Source organism: Genypterus blacodes, unplaced genomic scaffold, assembly GCF_046128005.1.
Source record: "Genypterus blacodes isolate CSIRO-AG114 ecotype Tasmania unplaced genomic scaffold, CSIRO-AGI_Gbla_v1 ptg000036l_1, whole genome shotgun sequence".
Lineage (NCBI taxonomy): Eukaryota > Metazoa > Chordata > Actinopteri > Ophidiiformes > Ophidiidae > Genypterus > Genypterus blacodes.
In genome coordinates this window covers 3,224,716-3,241,946 of record NW_027466849.1, presented here as the reverse complement: position 1 = coordinate 3,241,946, position 17,231 = coordinate 3,224,716, and the positions used below count along the sequence as shown (strand labels likewise).

Here is a 17,231-nt window from a genome sequence, read left to right as displayed (position 1 = left end):
CTTCTCTCTCCCTCTTGGGAAAGATGCTGTTGTTCCATCGCTGCCAAAGTAATGTGTGTGGGAGGTTTGGTCCGCCTGGGGAGCTTTATGTGTGTACTGGTATGTGTCTTATGAGACAGAATTCCTGCATGAATCCTGAGTTGCTTGTTTTTCTCGTGGGTGAGTCTGTGCACTTGGAGTTAAAGGGTGAGCAGGCGCCTACATCCATCTTTCACTTAGTTCATATCAAGTATGTACAACATGTCACAAATCTGTCCCCAGGCCTAAACCGTACCTGTAATGCTGAGCACATGATGTATATCTACAGTACTGTATGTACAAATGGGATTTGTTGAAGATCACACACCAATATTTACCTGTGTGTCCACTTGTGTGTGTGTTTGTAAGCAGGATCGTTCCTATAAATGGATTAGATGAACAGATTTTTACCATCTGTGTTGGTGGATGGGGTTTGGCACAGATATGTTTCTATATTTGTATCCATTTCTTCCACCTGTAATACATCGCTCTCAGAGATAACAGCCAGCCCTGTTTCCCTTGATGATGATATTAACAGCTGTAATTCTTCTGATTGCCACTCGACGCTGCCAATAAGATGATATTCGTTTCCTGGTCAAGGTTTATAATTTCTGTCTCCATTTTGTGAATGTGAAAGACCAAACTTTCCTGAACACTGACAACTCTTCAAGCGAGTTTCCATGCAGCGGTGTGACTCGTAATCGTCCCACAGCAAGGACGTCTCCACACCGAGTAACACAACCATGAATAAGCAGCCAGACTGACTTCCCTCGTATCAGATGTGTAACAGTGAGATTCTAATATCTGATTTCTGATTTAAAAGAGGGCCAGTGTTGACCCCCATATACACCAAACTAAGCACACAGATATGACTTTTAGACTCCACAGTATGAGGCTTAGAGAAAAGACTCGGGCATATAAACAGTAAGTTCAGCGGAGAGGCATACGAAAATGGAAGAAAAGCTGTAAAAATTATCAAAGGGTTTATTCTCATTTTTGGTAGAATTTATGATAAAGCGCAGAGAGGATTGCATGCTGTTGCAGAGCGTATAGAGGGCGAACACAAGAAGAGAATGAAGCCCGTTTGATTTTACAGCAAATGAGAGAGCCGTGTTCACCAGAGTAAGACTCAACAGATAATGTAACAGAGATGAAGAGCAGTAGGACATTAAAGAACAGGTGACGCTAAGGTGGCTTGCATGACTGGGGTTTGAACCTACAGTCTGAGATGAGACACACGATTAACAAGTCGCTGATTGAAAGAATTAGCAATGAAAAAATCTGTAATTTTAGCAGATTTACATAAGATCTGCAGGTATGACTTGAATTGCTTCAGGGTGCAGAGAGAGAAGGTGGTTTGTCAACAGGACAGCACCTGGCCGACAAAGAGAAGGTTAGATAGCTGGAGCAGGATTATGATGCAAACAAGTGCTGTATTTGTTGTGTGCAAAGAGCGAGTGTGTGGCGGGAAAGTGGCTGGTGCTGTAGGCTTCTTCAATTCTGCCTGCATTTAGTAACCTGAGTGTTTGTTGAGAGGTTCTGCAGTGTTACAACATATTATTTAGTGATGGTCCTCATTGAGCTTTATCATATTCCCCACTGCATCACACACACACACACACACACACACACACAGACACACACACGCACACACCAAAAGTGCATCAAGGCCTCAACTTACTGAGATGCTGTTCGCTGTTCCAAAGCTGCCCACTCATCCGCCTTTTATCCTGCTGCAGGGCAGCTACACCAAGCCGGCCCTGCTGTGCTACCCACACACACACGCAAACATGCACACGCGCACACACACACACACACACACACTGGGTCCAAACATCCAATCTTTGGCCACTGGAGGAAAAGAGATTACATGAGTATCACACAGGGCCTATTCTGTGTGTGTGTGTGTGTGTGTGTGTGTGTGTGTGTGTGTGTGTGTGTGTGTGTGTGTGTGTGTGTGTGTGTGTGTGTGTGTGTGTGTGTGTGTGTGTGCGCGCGTGTGTACAGACCATAATAATGCTTTACCTGAGCTGATCTGCACTGACCAGAACATTGGATGTTCTTTTAAATTACTTTTTCCAGTATCCCAATGTTAGGTATTCATTTCTGGATGTCTAAATTGCTATGAAGACATTTTCATAAACAGTTGGTTCCACGTTAAGTTGCAATGGCCATCAACCGGACATGAGAGACGATGTTAGCTGAACTGAAGGGTGCAGTGTGTTCAATGGCAGTGAACCAAGGGAAACCTATCCAGACGGGTCAGGCAAAAATGGCACATTTCGGCAAATCGCCTGCAGACAAGACAAACAAATACCAAAAGGCACAAACGTGGTCGCAAAGGGACGAGCAGGTTGGTAGAAACACTAGCGTGGGAAGATGGAAGCAAAACTGCTGCGTTTGGGACCAGGTGGGAAATCGTCTGACATCTGCTGGACAAGTGTAAAACGTCAGGTGCCTGCTCCCGTCTCACGCAACCATCCATGGAGCTCATGGAGATTCTGGGCACGCTTCACACACGCTTTCTGCTGGAGCCGAGTGTAAACAAGTAATATTAAACCTGACTCCAGGCACAAAGCAGCCCGGACAGTTAACCTATTTACAGCGCTTTTGTGCTGATAATCATTAAGAATTGTTACTGCGTGGGCTTTTGTTGAATCTATTATTTTAATTACTCTGGACAGAACCTCTGTTAAACAGCTCAATATATCATAAAAACGATAAAACGTTAATATGCTGCGAAGCCTCAGAGCAAACTGTATTTGCATACTAATTTAACTGGACATTATCATCGGCTTGACATGAAACAATTAGCAACTATTATTACTTCACGACAGCTAATAGATATTTACAGCCTGTAACACTGTCCTGCTCTCCAGGTTCCTAATGAATATTAATATTACCTGTGTTAACAAATTACTGAGACACTCCTAGAAGAAAGTGTGTGTGTGTGTGTGTGTGTGTGTGTGTGTGTGTGTGTGTGTGTGTGTGTGTGTGTGTGTGTGTGTGTGTGTGTGCGTGTGTGTGTGTGTGTGCGGGTGCTTGTGCATGCGTGCAAAAACAAAAACACGCAGAGGCAAAGTTTTACCTATTTTTAATGTGATTTGGTTTTAAAAAGGAGGTTGAAAAGCTGCTTGCTTTTATAGGCTTAAAGTTTCCACTCAAGGCTTCATCTCTTATACATTTTTGATGTGTGCGTTACTTTGCTTGCCACCCCGGCGCCCCGCTGGACTGACTTTCACTCCAACGTTCTCGCAAGCAACTGTCAACATCGTCTGGGGGTGTATGTGAAATGTGGGTTTTTGTGTTTAATAAATTTCTACCTAAATGTAACTACCCAGGTGCATGTGCATGTCATCCTCATTTTCGTTTTTATAAATAAGACATAGGACGTTGAAGTTGTTCCGCTTGCTGTGGTAATGTCATGATGCACAGAATCTGGGTCGCTTTGTACGACAAAATAATGGAAGAATTTTCACCATCTAAAGAAAAGAAACAAGACTGAAATAGGAACGTATAGAACCAATACATCCTGAGCTTGGCTGTTATAATGAGGATGCAGTGACTCTTCCACATCAGACAATGCATAAGAATGTCAACATATCAATGCAGGCATTACCGGTTATTGCTAGTTTGGCATTTCAACAGGCAGGATTTAATGTAAGATAATAAAAAACATAAGTAAGATTGACATAACATAAATAGACTTGCTTAAGATTGCAGAAAATGCTTGCTGATTCCGCATCCAAATACATTTACATTTACATTACATACAGAGGCTTTTATTCGACACAATCTTGTCAGGAGAGAGCAACAAGAGTAAGTATGAAGAAGCTAAGTTGTAGTAAAACAACAGGACATAGGAGCCAAGAGGCAGAGAATAAATGCTTTCATTAAACAGGCAGACATTAGGTGTAAAAGTTGAGTTTTTGACCATTATTTAAAGACAGCGAGGGTCTCAGCAGATGAAATGGAGTCTGGTTACTCATTCCACCTCGGGACCACAAAGGAAAAGTGTCTGGTTGGACATTTAAGGCGGCGGTCGTTGGAAGAGCGGAGGGAGCATAAGCCTGAATGAAATGAGTTCAGATAAGTAGGAGACATGTTCAACGCTGCTCTGAAGGCGAACGTCTAAGAGTTGATTTTGATGCAGGCAGCGACTAGGAGCCAGTGGAGCAACAGCGAGTGACTGTCGCATTCTGGATCATTCGTAACAGTTTGAATGTTCATGTTGGTAAACATAAAGTGTCAAATGATTTAGATTTATGCAGCCATAGCACAGCTTCAGTTCATTAAAACGTGTTGTCACCTCGCTTAGAATATGACAGTGAAGTGACAATCAATTCTGTATACAGGCTCATTTAGAACGTGTCCGCACATTTTACACACAGATTTACATATTTGTATCAAGTACTGGTGGCAGTAAGCATCTCTGATACTGTCAACGGTTTAACTGGCTCACTTAACATCATTGCACGATGAATAGCGCCGCACTTTGACCTCGGCTCTATCGGTCAAATTGATTGTCATGGTAATGATTTCCGGTCCAGAGAGACTTAAGATTAAATGAGAAACATGGCTGGAAGCACTAGACCTGCTCGGCGGTGCTTGGGCAAACACACACACATACCTACTCAACGCTTGCACACACGTCCACACGTCCACACGCACCCACACACACACACACCCCCCCCCACACACACACACACACACACGAAGGCAACCAGCCAGAGGCCAGAGCTTGTCCAATCAATAGACAAATTAACAAGACAAATTAAATCTGTGTGATTACAAAGCCCTTGTAGAATACAAAAAAGTTTGTATGCAGGACATCAAATAAGGAATGTGTGTGTGTGTGTGTGTTTTTTCTTAGGAGGGGTCTGTTAAAACAATACCTTTAAAGTCTTTCCTTAAACTAGAAGCAACACATTTTGAATACTTACTGATGTAAGATGTTTGCAGGACTTCTGAACTGATTCGGATGCAGTGTGTGTGTGTGTTTGTGTGTGCGTTTGATCAACCAGGTCGAGGCGCATGAGAGATCAGATCAGAACATTCTGTGTAAATGAAGTGATTAATCAACTGATCCCAGAACACGTGTGGACCGAGTGTGTCTTTCAGGTCAAACGCTGAAAAATGCTGAGAGTGAGCAAAATGTTTATCCAGTTACCAGTTTATTCCTTCATAAAAACATATAATCTGTTGCAGCTTTTTGAAGAAATTTCCACCTGTGCAATGGGAAATGGAGAGAGGATAAATGGAATAAATAATAATAATAGAAGAAGAGATGTGATAATCCAGAGTGGAGATGGAGTCATTTGATATTTGTTTATAATTAATGATGACTAAACACACTCTCTCTCCCACCCACACACACACACAGAGGGTCACTTACTCTCACCTGTATGGGGCTGTTTTGACCCCCCCCCCCCCTCCCCGCTTAGCAGTGAAATGTTTTTCAAATAGCAAAAAATGCTGCGGGATGTGGAGATCCAATATGTGTCTGCTGCAGGACTGGCGAGCGAGCTGACAGATCGTTTATACAAGAAGCTCTCCGCTCCGCACTCCACTTCGCCCGCTGATTCGCACACAGGCTGATTTGTGTGTGCATTTGTGTGCGCGACCGCTTCCGTTTGTGTGTGTGTGTATGTGTGAGCACGCGAAAGGTGGGTGTATGTGTGTGTGCCGCCGTGTGATTTGTTCTGCTGTTTATGCAGTCCATATGCTCTCAGTTTGACTCCGGTGTATCCTCGGGCTATCAGAATAAGAGGACATTTTTCATATTTAAGAGCCCCCCCCACCCCCCATCTCTGTAGGAGTACAAGCTCTCCAAGACTCCAGCCTCTCTGTCCCCTTCTCTCTATTTCACTGTCTCAGAGGAGGATGTCATGAATTACATATGAGGGGTAGAGAAGATAGCCGGCCTGGTTGTGTGGACGAGACCTTTAAGAGCAAAGTCTTGTAGCTCAGGCGCACTCAGACCATTTAAGAGTCCTGTGTAGATGTGTCCGGTCCACCTAACTCCCTGCTAGCCTCTTGCATTCTTCTCTGCATTTCTTGTGTGTTCATTTGCCTTATTTAGTTCAGTTTCAGTCCATCTTTGAAAACTAAAGGGTTGTGGCTACGCTGCAGGGGGATGTCTATTATGGTCCTTAATCTCCACTTGCAGAGTTGCAGGTTGAACTGCAAAGGGCCAACCAGTCAGAATTACAGTGGCCAGTATGTCCATTGTGGTTTGATGGGAGCAAATAGCAGCCAAATCTGTCAGTTCAGTTTAATGATTCCATATAAAGATATGTCTATCTTTCTGTTACGTTTTTTGTGTCGCTTCATCTTTTGATTTGCCTCGAAAATCATCAAAATGCCGAATGAGGGATCAAAAGATGTTCCAGCCCTCTGGTAGAGTTAAGGAGACTTGGAGAATGGATGTCAGGGTACAGTGGAGCTGTTCTGCTGGTTTGTACCTCCTCTCTCTGTACAAATGTACCTCTGTACATTTGTTCACATATGGTATCTCTTTTGCTTTCCTCCGCTTCTTCCCTCAGCTCTCTGCATGTCCTCTCTTCGACCCACCGCCATGTTAATCACCTTCTGTTTCCCCTGTTTGTTTTATCTCTGTTCATTTCTCACGTATATTCCCTCGCCGCCCACCTTCGCACCTATCATCTGCCATATTGTAATCTGGCCTCCCTCCCAGCCTTGTTCTCATTTACACATGATCCTCTTCGAATCCTTGCCTGCATTTTTACTCCTTAAGCTTTGAGCGTTTTTCCTCCGTGTCGCTTCCCTCTGCTCCTTATTTTTGGTCTCATCATCTCTCTTTCCTCTACTGTGTTTCTTCCTCCTCTGGGACCTCTGAAGTTTGCCTCTGTCTCAGGTGAAAATGTCACATCAGTCTTGACGAGAAGGCTCCTTGGAAATGCCAGAGGAGGGGTACAACCATCTACCTATTAAAGAACCTGCATATGTGTACATCTTGCATACCCTCCTTGTACATCTGTGAAAAGGCCTCTCTTTGTAAGGTGTAGGCAGGTATTCTTCTTTCCTTTGTACTTCCACCTCAATATATCTGCTCCTCAGCGTGCCTATGAAAGGGGTTTCAGAGAAAAAGCGACTGGGTTGATTTGAGCCTGATGACTAGAAAATTGACTGACAGTCATGTTTGACGTATAGAAGAAAGGTGCAGTGGGTATATTAAATTAACGAGGTAACAGTTAAGAGTGAGGAAGGATCTTAGGGCTACACGGTGTAACCTAAACAAAAGAGGACAGTTTGAGATTGAATTGATAGATTAAATCTGCTCTGTTGCTTTGGTCAAGGGTCTGACCTTGGGCAATGTATTACAATTTAATTGGCTAATTCCTGAATTGCAGCGGCAGTTCATTTCACAGTATCGTTGTGCAAGTAATTGAAGACAAGGGGGAAGGAGAGGTGAAGAAACAGCCTGTCTTCATCTTAAAATAGCGTGGCTGTAGTTTAATCTGAGATGTGTGTTAATGAATTAAATTCACAAAAGAACATCTGTCTCAAGTGACAAGATGTAGCCTCGATCAAACAAAAGTGCACCATCACCTCCATCACAGGTAGAGGTGAAGGTCTGACAGGGTGATCAGATATCATTTTGTCGGCAGCTACCTGTTATGAGCAGTTCTGATTAAAAAGACAGACTCTGGCAAAGCTGCAGTAAAATAAGTTGCTGCAAAATGTCAGGGAATAATGTGAATTATGAAAAAGCAGTACAATGAGGAGAAAACAATTCTGTGAAAGAGTGACGGCAGACAGGAGATAAGAGAGAGACTGAAGATGAAACTGCTGATAGAAAAGTGCGACGCCGCAAGAAGCACAGTGAGACAGTTGACGAAAGCTTAGCCGAAGTCAAGACGCACACGGGATTAAAGAGCAAATCTGATCCTTGTCAGCGCCTCCATTTGCCCCACAGCTCCCGACACCCAGCTCCAACCTGATGTCAAAGTGCAGAAGTGAGCAAAGTTTCAGTTCCAACAAGAGTTTTGATTCACATATCACTAACAATTGGAAGTGGAGCCATCCATCTGTTCTCTACAGCCCTTTTCCCATATTGGGGGTTGATGAAATTGTTACAGGAAGTCCCGGCATTGTGGGGAATTTTCTTGTTCCAACTGACAAACCTTTTCTTGTTGTGTTTCATTCATGCACACTCCCGCGATGGCGGATCTCTTCAACTCAACATGTAATCTCTGTAATCTGTATAACAAACCATAATTCCATAAATACCATATTTGTTTCTAATATAAATTCATGCAGCAAAGCCAAATTGAGGTAGTAAAGTTTATTTAACAACGTCAAGTTTTTGCGCCGTGTGTTTGCCTCTAACTTTGCCTTGCCTCGCTGTGCCTCCTCGCCACTGTAGATGTTACTGTGTATTTAGTAAGTAACTCACTGGTAGAGATGATGGATTGCATAAGTGAATGCACTTCAATGTCTCTGCCAGCTGCTTTAATTGAAAAAGCAAGTGGAGCCTGTACTTTTTGTGTGATTTAGTAGAACGTGCAGCATTACAATTGCACCGGTTTTCTGGTGTAAAACTGCTGGACTTCATGCAAATAAAGCCAGATAAAGTCCAGACTAATGTCAACAATACTGTGAAATAGACATTACTGATTTATCTCAGCACATTCAACCAGTCTATGAATCATATACGTTTGCATTTATCATTTTGGCTGGAAATGTATCCAAAGTATGAAATAAGAAATCACTGCACACATCACGGTGCTCATAGACATACACACACAAAGAGGCTCAGATGTTGATGCCGAAGTGTTATTAGTCTTCATGAAGTTTTTAAATTCAGCGTTACAGTGATGGATTACCACATACCGGCTGGCAGATTTGTGGCACGTTCAAATAATTGCTTACATGCGACAGGCGAGCAGTTTTAGCGGCGTCATTAGTTTTTAATTTCCCATTTGAATAAGTCAGGAAACACAACAAGAGCCTTTGGTGTGATGTTTGTCCACTGTGATGAGATGTGGAGAAATGCCAGCATTACAGCTTTAATCTGTGAGATAATCCTCATTAAAGATGGCATGCAGAGATGAGGTCACCAGTATGAACGGGTAGTTGTGTATCATGGTGTCGTTGTGGTGTGTGCACTGCCTCATACACACGGTAGATAAAGAGACTTTGGCCATCATTTGGTCGATACCTTGTGGTTTCAAAGAACTACTACAACCCCTACAACTCTCTCTCTCTCTCACCACCCCCCCACCCCCCCTCTCTTTGCCCATTTAGAGCTAATAGATGGGACTCCCACCTTGAAAATCAACCATGGCTCTGGCACATTGGTGCTACAGTTGCCTGGCAACGTGAACGTGGCAGACAGACGGTGGCATCGACTGGATGTCCGCAGCAACAGCAAGGTGGGAAGATTTGTCCATTCAACATGAAGTCGTTTTTATTTATCAAACACAACTCAGACAGTGTATGTTTACATTTACCAGCCCGGTGGAAGAGAAAATATGTCATCCAAATGATTTTATGACCTACTTTAGTTACATGTAACAGAGTGGGTCTGTTACACACACACACACACACACACACACACATTTACCCCTGCCTTTGCACTGAGTGTGACCTGACATCATCCCCGCTAGTTATAATCTTGCCTTGTTTACCACATTAGGACGAGAAACCTTGCTGCAGACTGTTGTTCCTGTGGCTGCGATGAACATGTGCCGGCATCCGTTACCTTCACCTATTCTCAATCGACCCATGTCCGTCTTTTGAATGAATTGAATGAAAAAGAGGCTATTGTTGCAAAATTGTCAAAAATTCATAATAGTGTATCGAGTATATTTGCTCTAACGTGGGAATAAAAGCTTGTGTGAATACTGAATCCATCAGGACTGTAAAAGAAACACAAAAATACAAACAGACTTTTGTAAACACTGGTATTCAAAATCAAATATGAATCTGTTGCTTTGTACTGAGTCAAGAGCAACTCACGGGATACTGAGATCAAACGCAGTGCAGCTTAGACACTTTAGCCTGAAGACATCACCTCAGCAAAGTATTTGTTCTTGTCCAAATTAGCAGCCAAAAAAGCCTCTTAGCCAACACATTCTACTCTGCTTTATGTAATCACCTCACTGCCCCGCAGAGGTAAACAAAACCTCAGTGTTTGATCATTGATCCACTTTTCATCTCAGCCATTATATCATTTTTTTGAATCCTGGAGCCCCTTTCAGAGTTAATGAGAATGAGAGTTCATGTGTTGTATCTCACTGAAAAGCATGCTGAAACGTTACGCCTCAAATCAAAGTGTTTCATGACTCGCCCGTCAAAATGACCTCGTTGATATGGCAGCCATTTTGAAAAGTTGGAGGTTCTGTTGTAATGGAATGCGATCACAACGGGAGGCCTGTAGAGACACGAATGCGTCGTACAAAACAGTTTGAAACTACAAGAAATGACATTATTAAGATCCAAACCAGTCTGCAAAAGGAGGCCAACTAGTTTTAGATGGTTTTACCGACACTGCAGTCCAAAGTTAACCCTTAACCATTAATAATAATCATGTATTATTGGATTTTAAACAAACTACATAACGATGATCGGTATAGCAAGGCTTGAGGTCTGTACAGTATGAATGTGTCCTCTTTGTGTTTGCTCTCACTGTTCTCACTCTCAGTTTGTGTGTTCTGTTCCAGGAAGTGCGGTTCACTTTGGATCGCTGCGCCGGGGCTGCAGTGATGGAAATGGAGGGTCTGGGCAGCTGGTTGACCACAGAGGACCACTCTTCCTGTGAAGTGACGGGCATAACACCCAATACTGACAGGTACACACACACAGGCAAGCATGTACACACTCTTTTTTCTTTTCAAACACAATTGTGTGAGTGCATGGCTGAAGTGAATGACGGCCATTTATTGGGTTAGGTTCTCAATCTTGGTCCGTCAGTAACACAACACTGCATATTTTCCTTCTCTCTCTCCCTGCTCTGCCCACACACAGTGAGCTATAAAGCAGAGCAGTTCTTTGATCAAGAATTGGTGTGTCCCAGCTCTGGATTGGCTTATTAAGTTTTGCCAGGATTGGAGGAACAGGCTATGTAGGAAATTGAGAGGGTAGAGGAAAGATAAGCTTTCATTGGCTTTACAAACAATCTTGGTTGTAAAGTATCTTAACACAAACACCTTTGATATAAAACCAGTATGTGCAAATAAAAATCAAACCTTTCCCCTTTTTCTAATTTTAATTTTAATTTTCATTTTAATTTATTATTATTTAATTTGGTGTGTTTTAATAAAAAAATGTGCACAGTTGTTGCTCTTACATGTTGATAGCACCAACGACCAGAACAAATTCCTTGTAAGTGAAAACTTACTTGGCAATGAAGCTCTTCTGATTCTGATTCTCATTACGGCCAAACTGTGATTGTTTTTTTGCTGTTATTCCATATTTCTTTATTTATTATAGGTTGTGTGACGCTTAGCTATTTGATGGCACATTGGCGTTGATTTAAAAAAAAAAAAAAAAAGTTATTTTCATCACCTAGTCCTGACATCTCCTCACTTATTTTATCTGTCTGTGATCAAGGCGCCACATGGAGCTCCGGCTTGGCTCCATGTGGGGTCCAGTGGTTTACACAAACACACCCTGAGTGTAATGGAGTGCAGAGACAACAAAAACTCATCCAGTCATCTTTAAAGGCTGGGGATAATGCAAACGCTGGACCTGTTAATCCACCGCAAACATAGCGACCAGAAATAGATAGAGGCACAATCGCCATGGCAACTCTGCCAATGCTGCTGAGAAAGCAATGCATAATTGGTCCTTTAAAGTGACACAGAAGGACAAAACTTGTCAATCAGTAAGTACAGCAAGAAAGCCTCCAGCAGAGCATTTCTTGTCCTGTGAAAGCTGAAGTCTCTCATTCCATACTTGTGTGTGTGCGCCTGTGTGTGTTTTAGACACCTGAACATGAGCCAGGTGCTTCAGCTCGGAGGTGTGAACGAGGACATTCCATACATCTACCCTCAGCTCCAGCACAAACACTTCACCGGCTGCATTCGCAACCTCATCGTGGACAGCAAGGTAACACACATTTACACAAGCACACATTCCTACACAAACCTCTGTCCCATTAGCACGCCGGCATGTCAGCAACCTGAAACTCACACCTGCTCTCTAGCTGATAAATGGATTAACATGTGGCATGTAGAGGTGCATTTATGCTTTTCACTGTAACATGCAAGTACTTTCAGATACTTTATACTGGCGGTGCCGGGGATCTGATGGAATGTGGACCGTTCCCCCCCCCTGTCAATATAGCTTCAAGTCTACAAACTCCATGTTGAACCTTAACACAACCAGACCCCAAATTATTAACGTATGAACAGAGGCCTCATATTGGGCTTTTATGAAGCCACTTGATGGAAATAATATTTTGTTCAATTCTGAGCATGAAATACGCCCATAACTAACAAAGACCCAAACTACTCTTCTCTTCTCTTCTTTTTTTATTGCCTAGTTTAGACCAGAAAATCAGTTCTGTTTGACTCAAACATATTCCCAGCCATGGCAGTGGGCGTTCATTCACTGATCCTCAACAAAATTATGTGGAAAAAGAAGAAGCTTGTTGGAAAGAGATTTGTTGCTACATGTTTGTGCATTAATGCCTGATCATAAAATGTAGTCTGTATATAAGTGATCATTACTGATAGTGTCAAGGGCTTTTATGTCACACTTTGCTTCCTTCTTACTCCTTTCGTGTCCCTGTTCCCTATAGAAACGTGGCATGAAATCATGAGAGCAGGCGGCGTCAGTCTATACGACCTGTAAGAGGTATCACAAACGTTTATTTACGTTGCTGTTTGAGGTTGCCATAGTGACATGTCCGCTCACAGGCACCACTGTAGGATCTTAGAATATGAAACGAATATGAAATAGATTTATAAGAAAAGAATAACCTGAAATATAAGTGGCGTAAGTTCTTCTTACATGTCATTCTACTCACGTTGTGGGGACCCAACTTTTGATGAGAAAATGGCCGAGCTACACAAGAATGGTGACCGGGTAATGATAAGTAACAGCTTTATGGCGCTGTTACCGGCTCCCCATATAGATCTAAAAGCTTGGTGTTCAGTGGTGTGGTGTAGCAGAGGACATAGCGGGATACTACACAAAATGCTATGCAGTGATGAGAGGAATCTGCATGACGCGTGTAGGCGGACACGAGGATAATAAATCTCCACAGAGAAAGCAACAGTGGGCGTAGTGATGATTAATAATGTTGATAGACGTGTTCCAGCCATGTATGTGTTTTGTTTGTTTTTTTTTCTCCCCGTGGTGCTGTTTTCATTATCAACTGAATGTTCTGATGTGTCTGTGTTCGTGTTTGTTGCCATGGCAACACCTGTCATCCGTCCTGCTCCCGGTGTCAGTGTTTGTAATTTGGTAAGGTCCCTCACACTGACGGACACACTCTTAACCGAATACTTTGTAGGTGTTTGACAGTTGAATGTACTTTATGAATACTATATGTGTGTGTGTGTGTGTGTGTGTGTGCGTGTGTGCGTGTGTCTGTGTGTGCGTGCGTGCGTGCGTGCGTGTGTGCGTGCATGGGTGCGTGCGTGTGTATCTCTGTCTGTCTGTGTATGACAGTGTTTTGGAATCGAATAATGATATGGCATGTCAGGGACGTGTCAGCTCTATTAAACCTATTGATGTGAAATGCAATGAGTGTTTTTGTGCATTTTGTGGAGAGTGTGTGTGTGTGTGTGTGTGTGTGTGTGTATTTGTGTGTGCATACGAATGAAGGAAAGAGAGAAAGTTAGATTAGACTGAAAGCTGGGGTGAACGCGAGGCCGCACCAAGTAAAATGGATGGGAAGACTTCTGGACTATAATTGTGATTCTATTCTGGAGTTGCATCTCTTCCCTCTGGCCGTCACTTGCCATCATCTGTTAACTCTCTCCATCCCTGCCTTGTCATTAGTCTGCCTGTCTCTCTCCCTTCACCCCTCAGTCTGACTTTGCTGCTTTCTGTTTTACCGTTTCTTGACACAACTGTCTCTTCATTCTGAGTATGGAGGCATGTAGCTACCAGGGTCGGACTAATGGCTTTTTCAACGCTGACATTTTAGGATTAATCTTGCTGAAAAGGGTTTACAGTGATTTCCCTGCAAATAGTTTGGTGCATTACAACATTCCCTACTAATGTTTGAATATTTTAGATCTGATTTATGTTCATGGGGGAAACAGGATACAAATTGATGTCAACTTGACCGTTGTGGACCTGGACTTGTCACTGCAATGACACCAGAGATGACCCTGGAGATCCAAGATGGTGATTTCTGAGCAATCAGTTAATTGGCAGACGTTTGCAGACATGGATGCGATCTGGGTGCATCGTTTCCAACCAGAGACGCGAGGTCACATCAGAAATCAGACTGGTAGATGATCTCCCAAAGGGTCGGCCATCTTTTGACGTTTGTTCACCCCAGAAGCTTCTCTTCATCTTCTTCTTCTTTTCCTCTTATCATCGTTTGTGGTCTGAAGACTTGCAAAAAACAAACATGTTGCCACTTTCTGACGAGGAGATGTCGCTAAAAGTAATTTCCTGGGGAAGTTCTGGTCTGCCGTGATTTACAGAGATGTGTGTGAAAACAACAAAAATCTGTCAAATGGCTTATACAACGAAAACACCACGTTTTGTTAAATGTGAAGGATTATCTCATTGGAGGCACCCAACTCTGGCCAAGTATCACATCATTCTCTACAATGCCATGGTGGTCAAATGGAACCACAGCAGGTGTCTATGTTATATGAATGCTCCATTTTAATTTTTACACTTGACATCACACCTGCATATTTCTGCACATAACATAGCTGTTAATCATCATCATCTACAGTTGCAGTGCAAACATCCAGCAGGAACAGAACATGCTGATCCTTCTTGTGGGAATAGGCGGTATTGACTCGCTGTATGCTTCACTTCCCCCCTGAGAAGCTGTGCTGAATGTGGCTCTCAACTGTTTTATGTGACACATTATTTGGTCTAGTTCACTCAAACTACGCTTCACAGATCTTTAAGCCATAACCTGACTAACCTGACTTACAGACAAAAAATACTTTCATTACAAGGCCTTCAAATGCATTAATTCACAAATTGTAATTTAATGATTCCACTTGGTTTTTTTCTGTATATTTCTAGTATATTTCTGTATTTTTTGTGATCTGTTTCACATTTTTTTGGTATGCATGCCTGCACATGTGACACTCTCTGCTCTCTGTTTGGGATTTAAGACGACGCAGGTGTATTTTTACATTCAACTCAGACTGACTGAAATGCTGGCACACAGACACAGAAACTGACACACACACATACGCACACACACACAGACAGGCCACAGTGGCATAGAAGCAGAGCCGAATCAATTGCAGACACCCTAAGGTGTCTTTGCTGTTTTTCTGTCATTATCAATCAACATGGTGTGTCCAAATCCTGCAAGCATGAGAAACTTTACTCTTAAAGGTCACGGACCAATAAGATGCCTCTTGGATGGTCAGAGCCAATCAGTGGCTCCCTGGCGGAATGACTCACTGGCAGCTTTTACAATCCTCGCCATGCCTCTGCTCTCACATCCTTGCCATGGCTACGATGAAACTCATAAAGTTGGAGTGAGGGCGGGAGGAGATGGAACACATGAAAATCTTTCATGACACGCTTTTTCTGGGGGGGTCACAACTTTTTAGCCGTTGAAGGTTCCGCTGTCCTTTCAGCTTCCGACGCGGCCGCCTGTGCCGTTTGACGGATGGAAGACTCAGCCAGCATTTGGTTTCATCTCTGCAGGAGGAGAGGAGGCCAGAGAGAGCACAGAGATGAGAGTGGAAAGAAGAGAAGGACGCTGTGTTGCCTTCACTCGCGTCCTTCAACACATTTAAAAGTTTCCTCTCACATTTTTTTCATTTTTTACACTCTCTCTTTTCAAACTCTGCTCCTTTACTCACTTATGCCCCCCACATGTTTGCTCTGCGCCCCTCACAATTCCCTCTCTGTGCTGTCAATTTGAGGTTCTTTTTAACCCCACTTGCCTCTGTTCGTCCCTGGATGTCCATGTCTGCCCCTGTACCTCAACATCAACCCTTCCCTTTATCTCCCATGTTCAGCTGTATGATTTGGGCTCGCCGGCTGACTCCCAGTCCAGCTCCCCGGGCTGCCTGACCACCGATAGCAGCTGTGTCAACATGGGCTATCCATCCTGCGGCCACCGGGGTCGCTGTCACGGCGAGTGGGGCTCCTTCAGCTGCCAGTGTGTGCCGGGCTACACGGGACCCCAGTGTGAAGATGGTAAGCCAAGAGCTTTTTCTGGACTTGTGCTTGCTTTAGTCATTTGAGATGTCAGGGAATTTCCCGACCAAATAATTGACAAACACTGTCGGGAGGCGCTGTTATAGTCCTGCAGAGGAGAAGAGTGTGAATGATGGCTCAGTGGTTCAGCAAGTTCAGCGTAATAACACACCTGCAGCCTTGGAGAGCTGCGGTAGTTATTCACAAGCAATATTAAGGATTGATGCAGGTGTGTTGTAAAAAGAGGATAATATATCGCCCAAAGAAGCCGAGTAAATGCCAGTAATATAAATGTAATACCTCCATGCTGTGACATATTGATGCTTGTTTAACAATCGTAAGTCCAGCAGCTTCAAATGTGCATGTGCAGTCAAAACCAAAGCAAATGCCATCTGTAAACTTTACTGCGTTGCTTTATATGACAACGTGATAACACGCATGTACTGTTTCTGGCTCGCCTTTGATAATTAAATGAAAACATGTCGACACACATGAACACAAAGATGAATCACAACAGCATTGTGAAATATTGAGTTGTCGGAGTTAATAGGTGGCCTGTTGTTGCACGCTCACAATGCCACTTATAAACATGGCGACAGTTCAAACCCAACAAAAGCCTGCAAGCCAACAGCACTTACCTGCACACAAAGAGACAAAAGTAAAGGTTTACTCAACCTTTCAGCTTGTCAAATGCAAAAAGTCCCAGTTAACATTATCAACATTATAACATGTCAGTTATATTCCATCATTAAACTGATTATAAACGGTAACACAGACTATAGAGATCATCACAGTCAAGTCAGGCCATTGAAAGCTGGGAAACTGTGTTAGGGTGGAATTTTCTAACTAGTGAAGCGACTTTGCTAGTTAGTTAGTTAGTT

At 43.1% G+C, this 17,231-nt stretch overlaps 1 protein-coding gene across 1 annotated transcript in view; it reads left to right on the top strand.

The window, feature by feature from the left end:
• The window catches only part of LOC142996137 (neural-cadherin), a 189,234-nt gene that overhangs the window by 141,212 nt on the left and 30,791 nt on the right, over positions 1-17,231 (top strand). The window contains exons 28-31 of the mRNA XM_076147040.1: positions 9,289-9,416; positions 10,707-10,834; positions 11,970-12,093; positions 16,170-16,350. Of these exons, the coding sequence (XP_076003155.1) occupies positions 9,289-9,416; positions 10,707-10,834; positions 11,970-12,093; positions 16,170-16,350 (561 nt within the window). The remainder of the gene's footprint in view (positions 1-9,288; positions 9,417-10,706; positions 10,835-11,969; positions 12,094-16,169; positions 16,351-17,231) is intronic.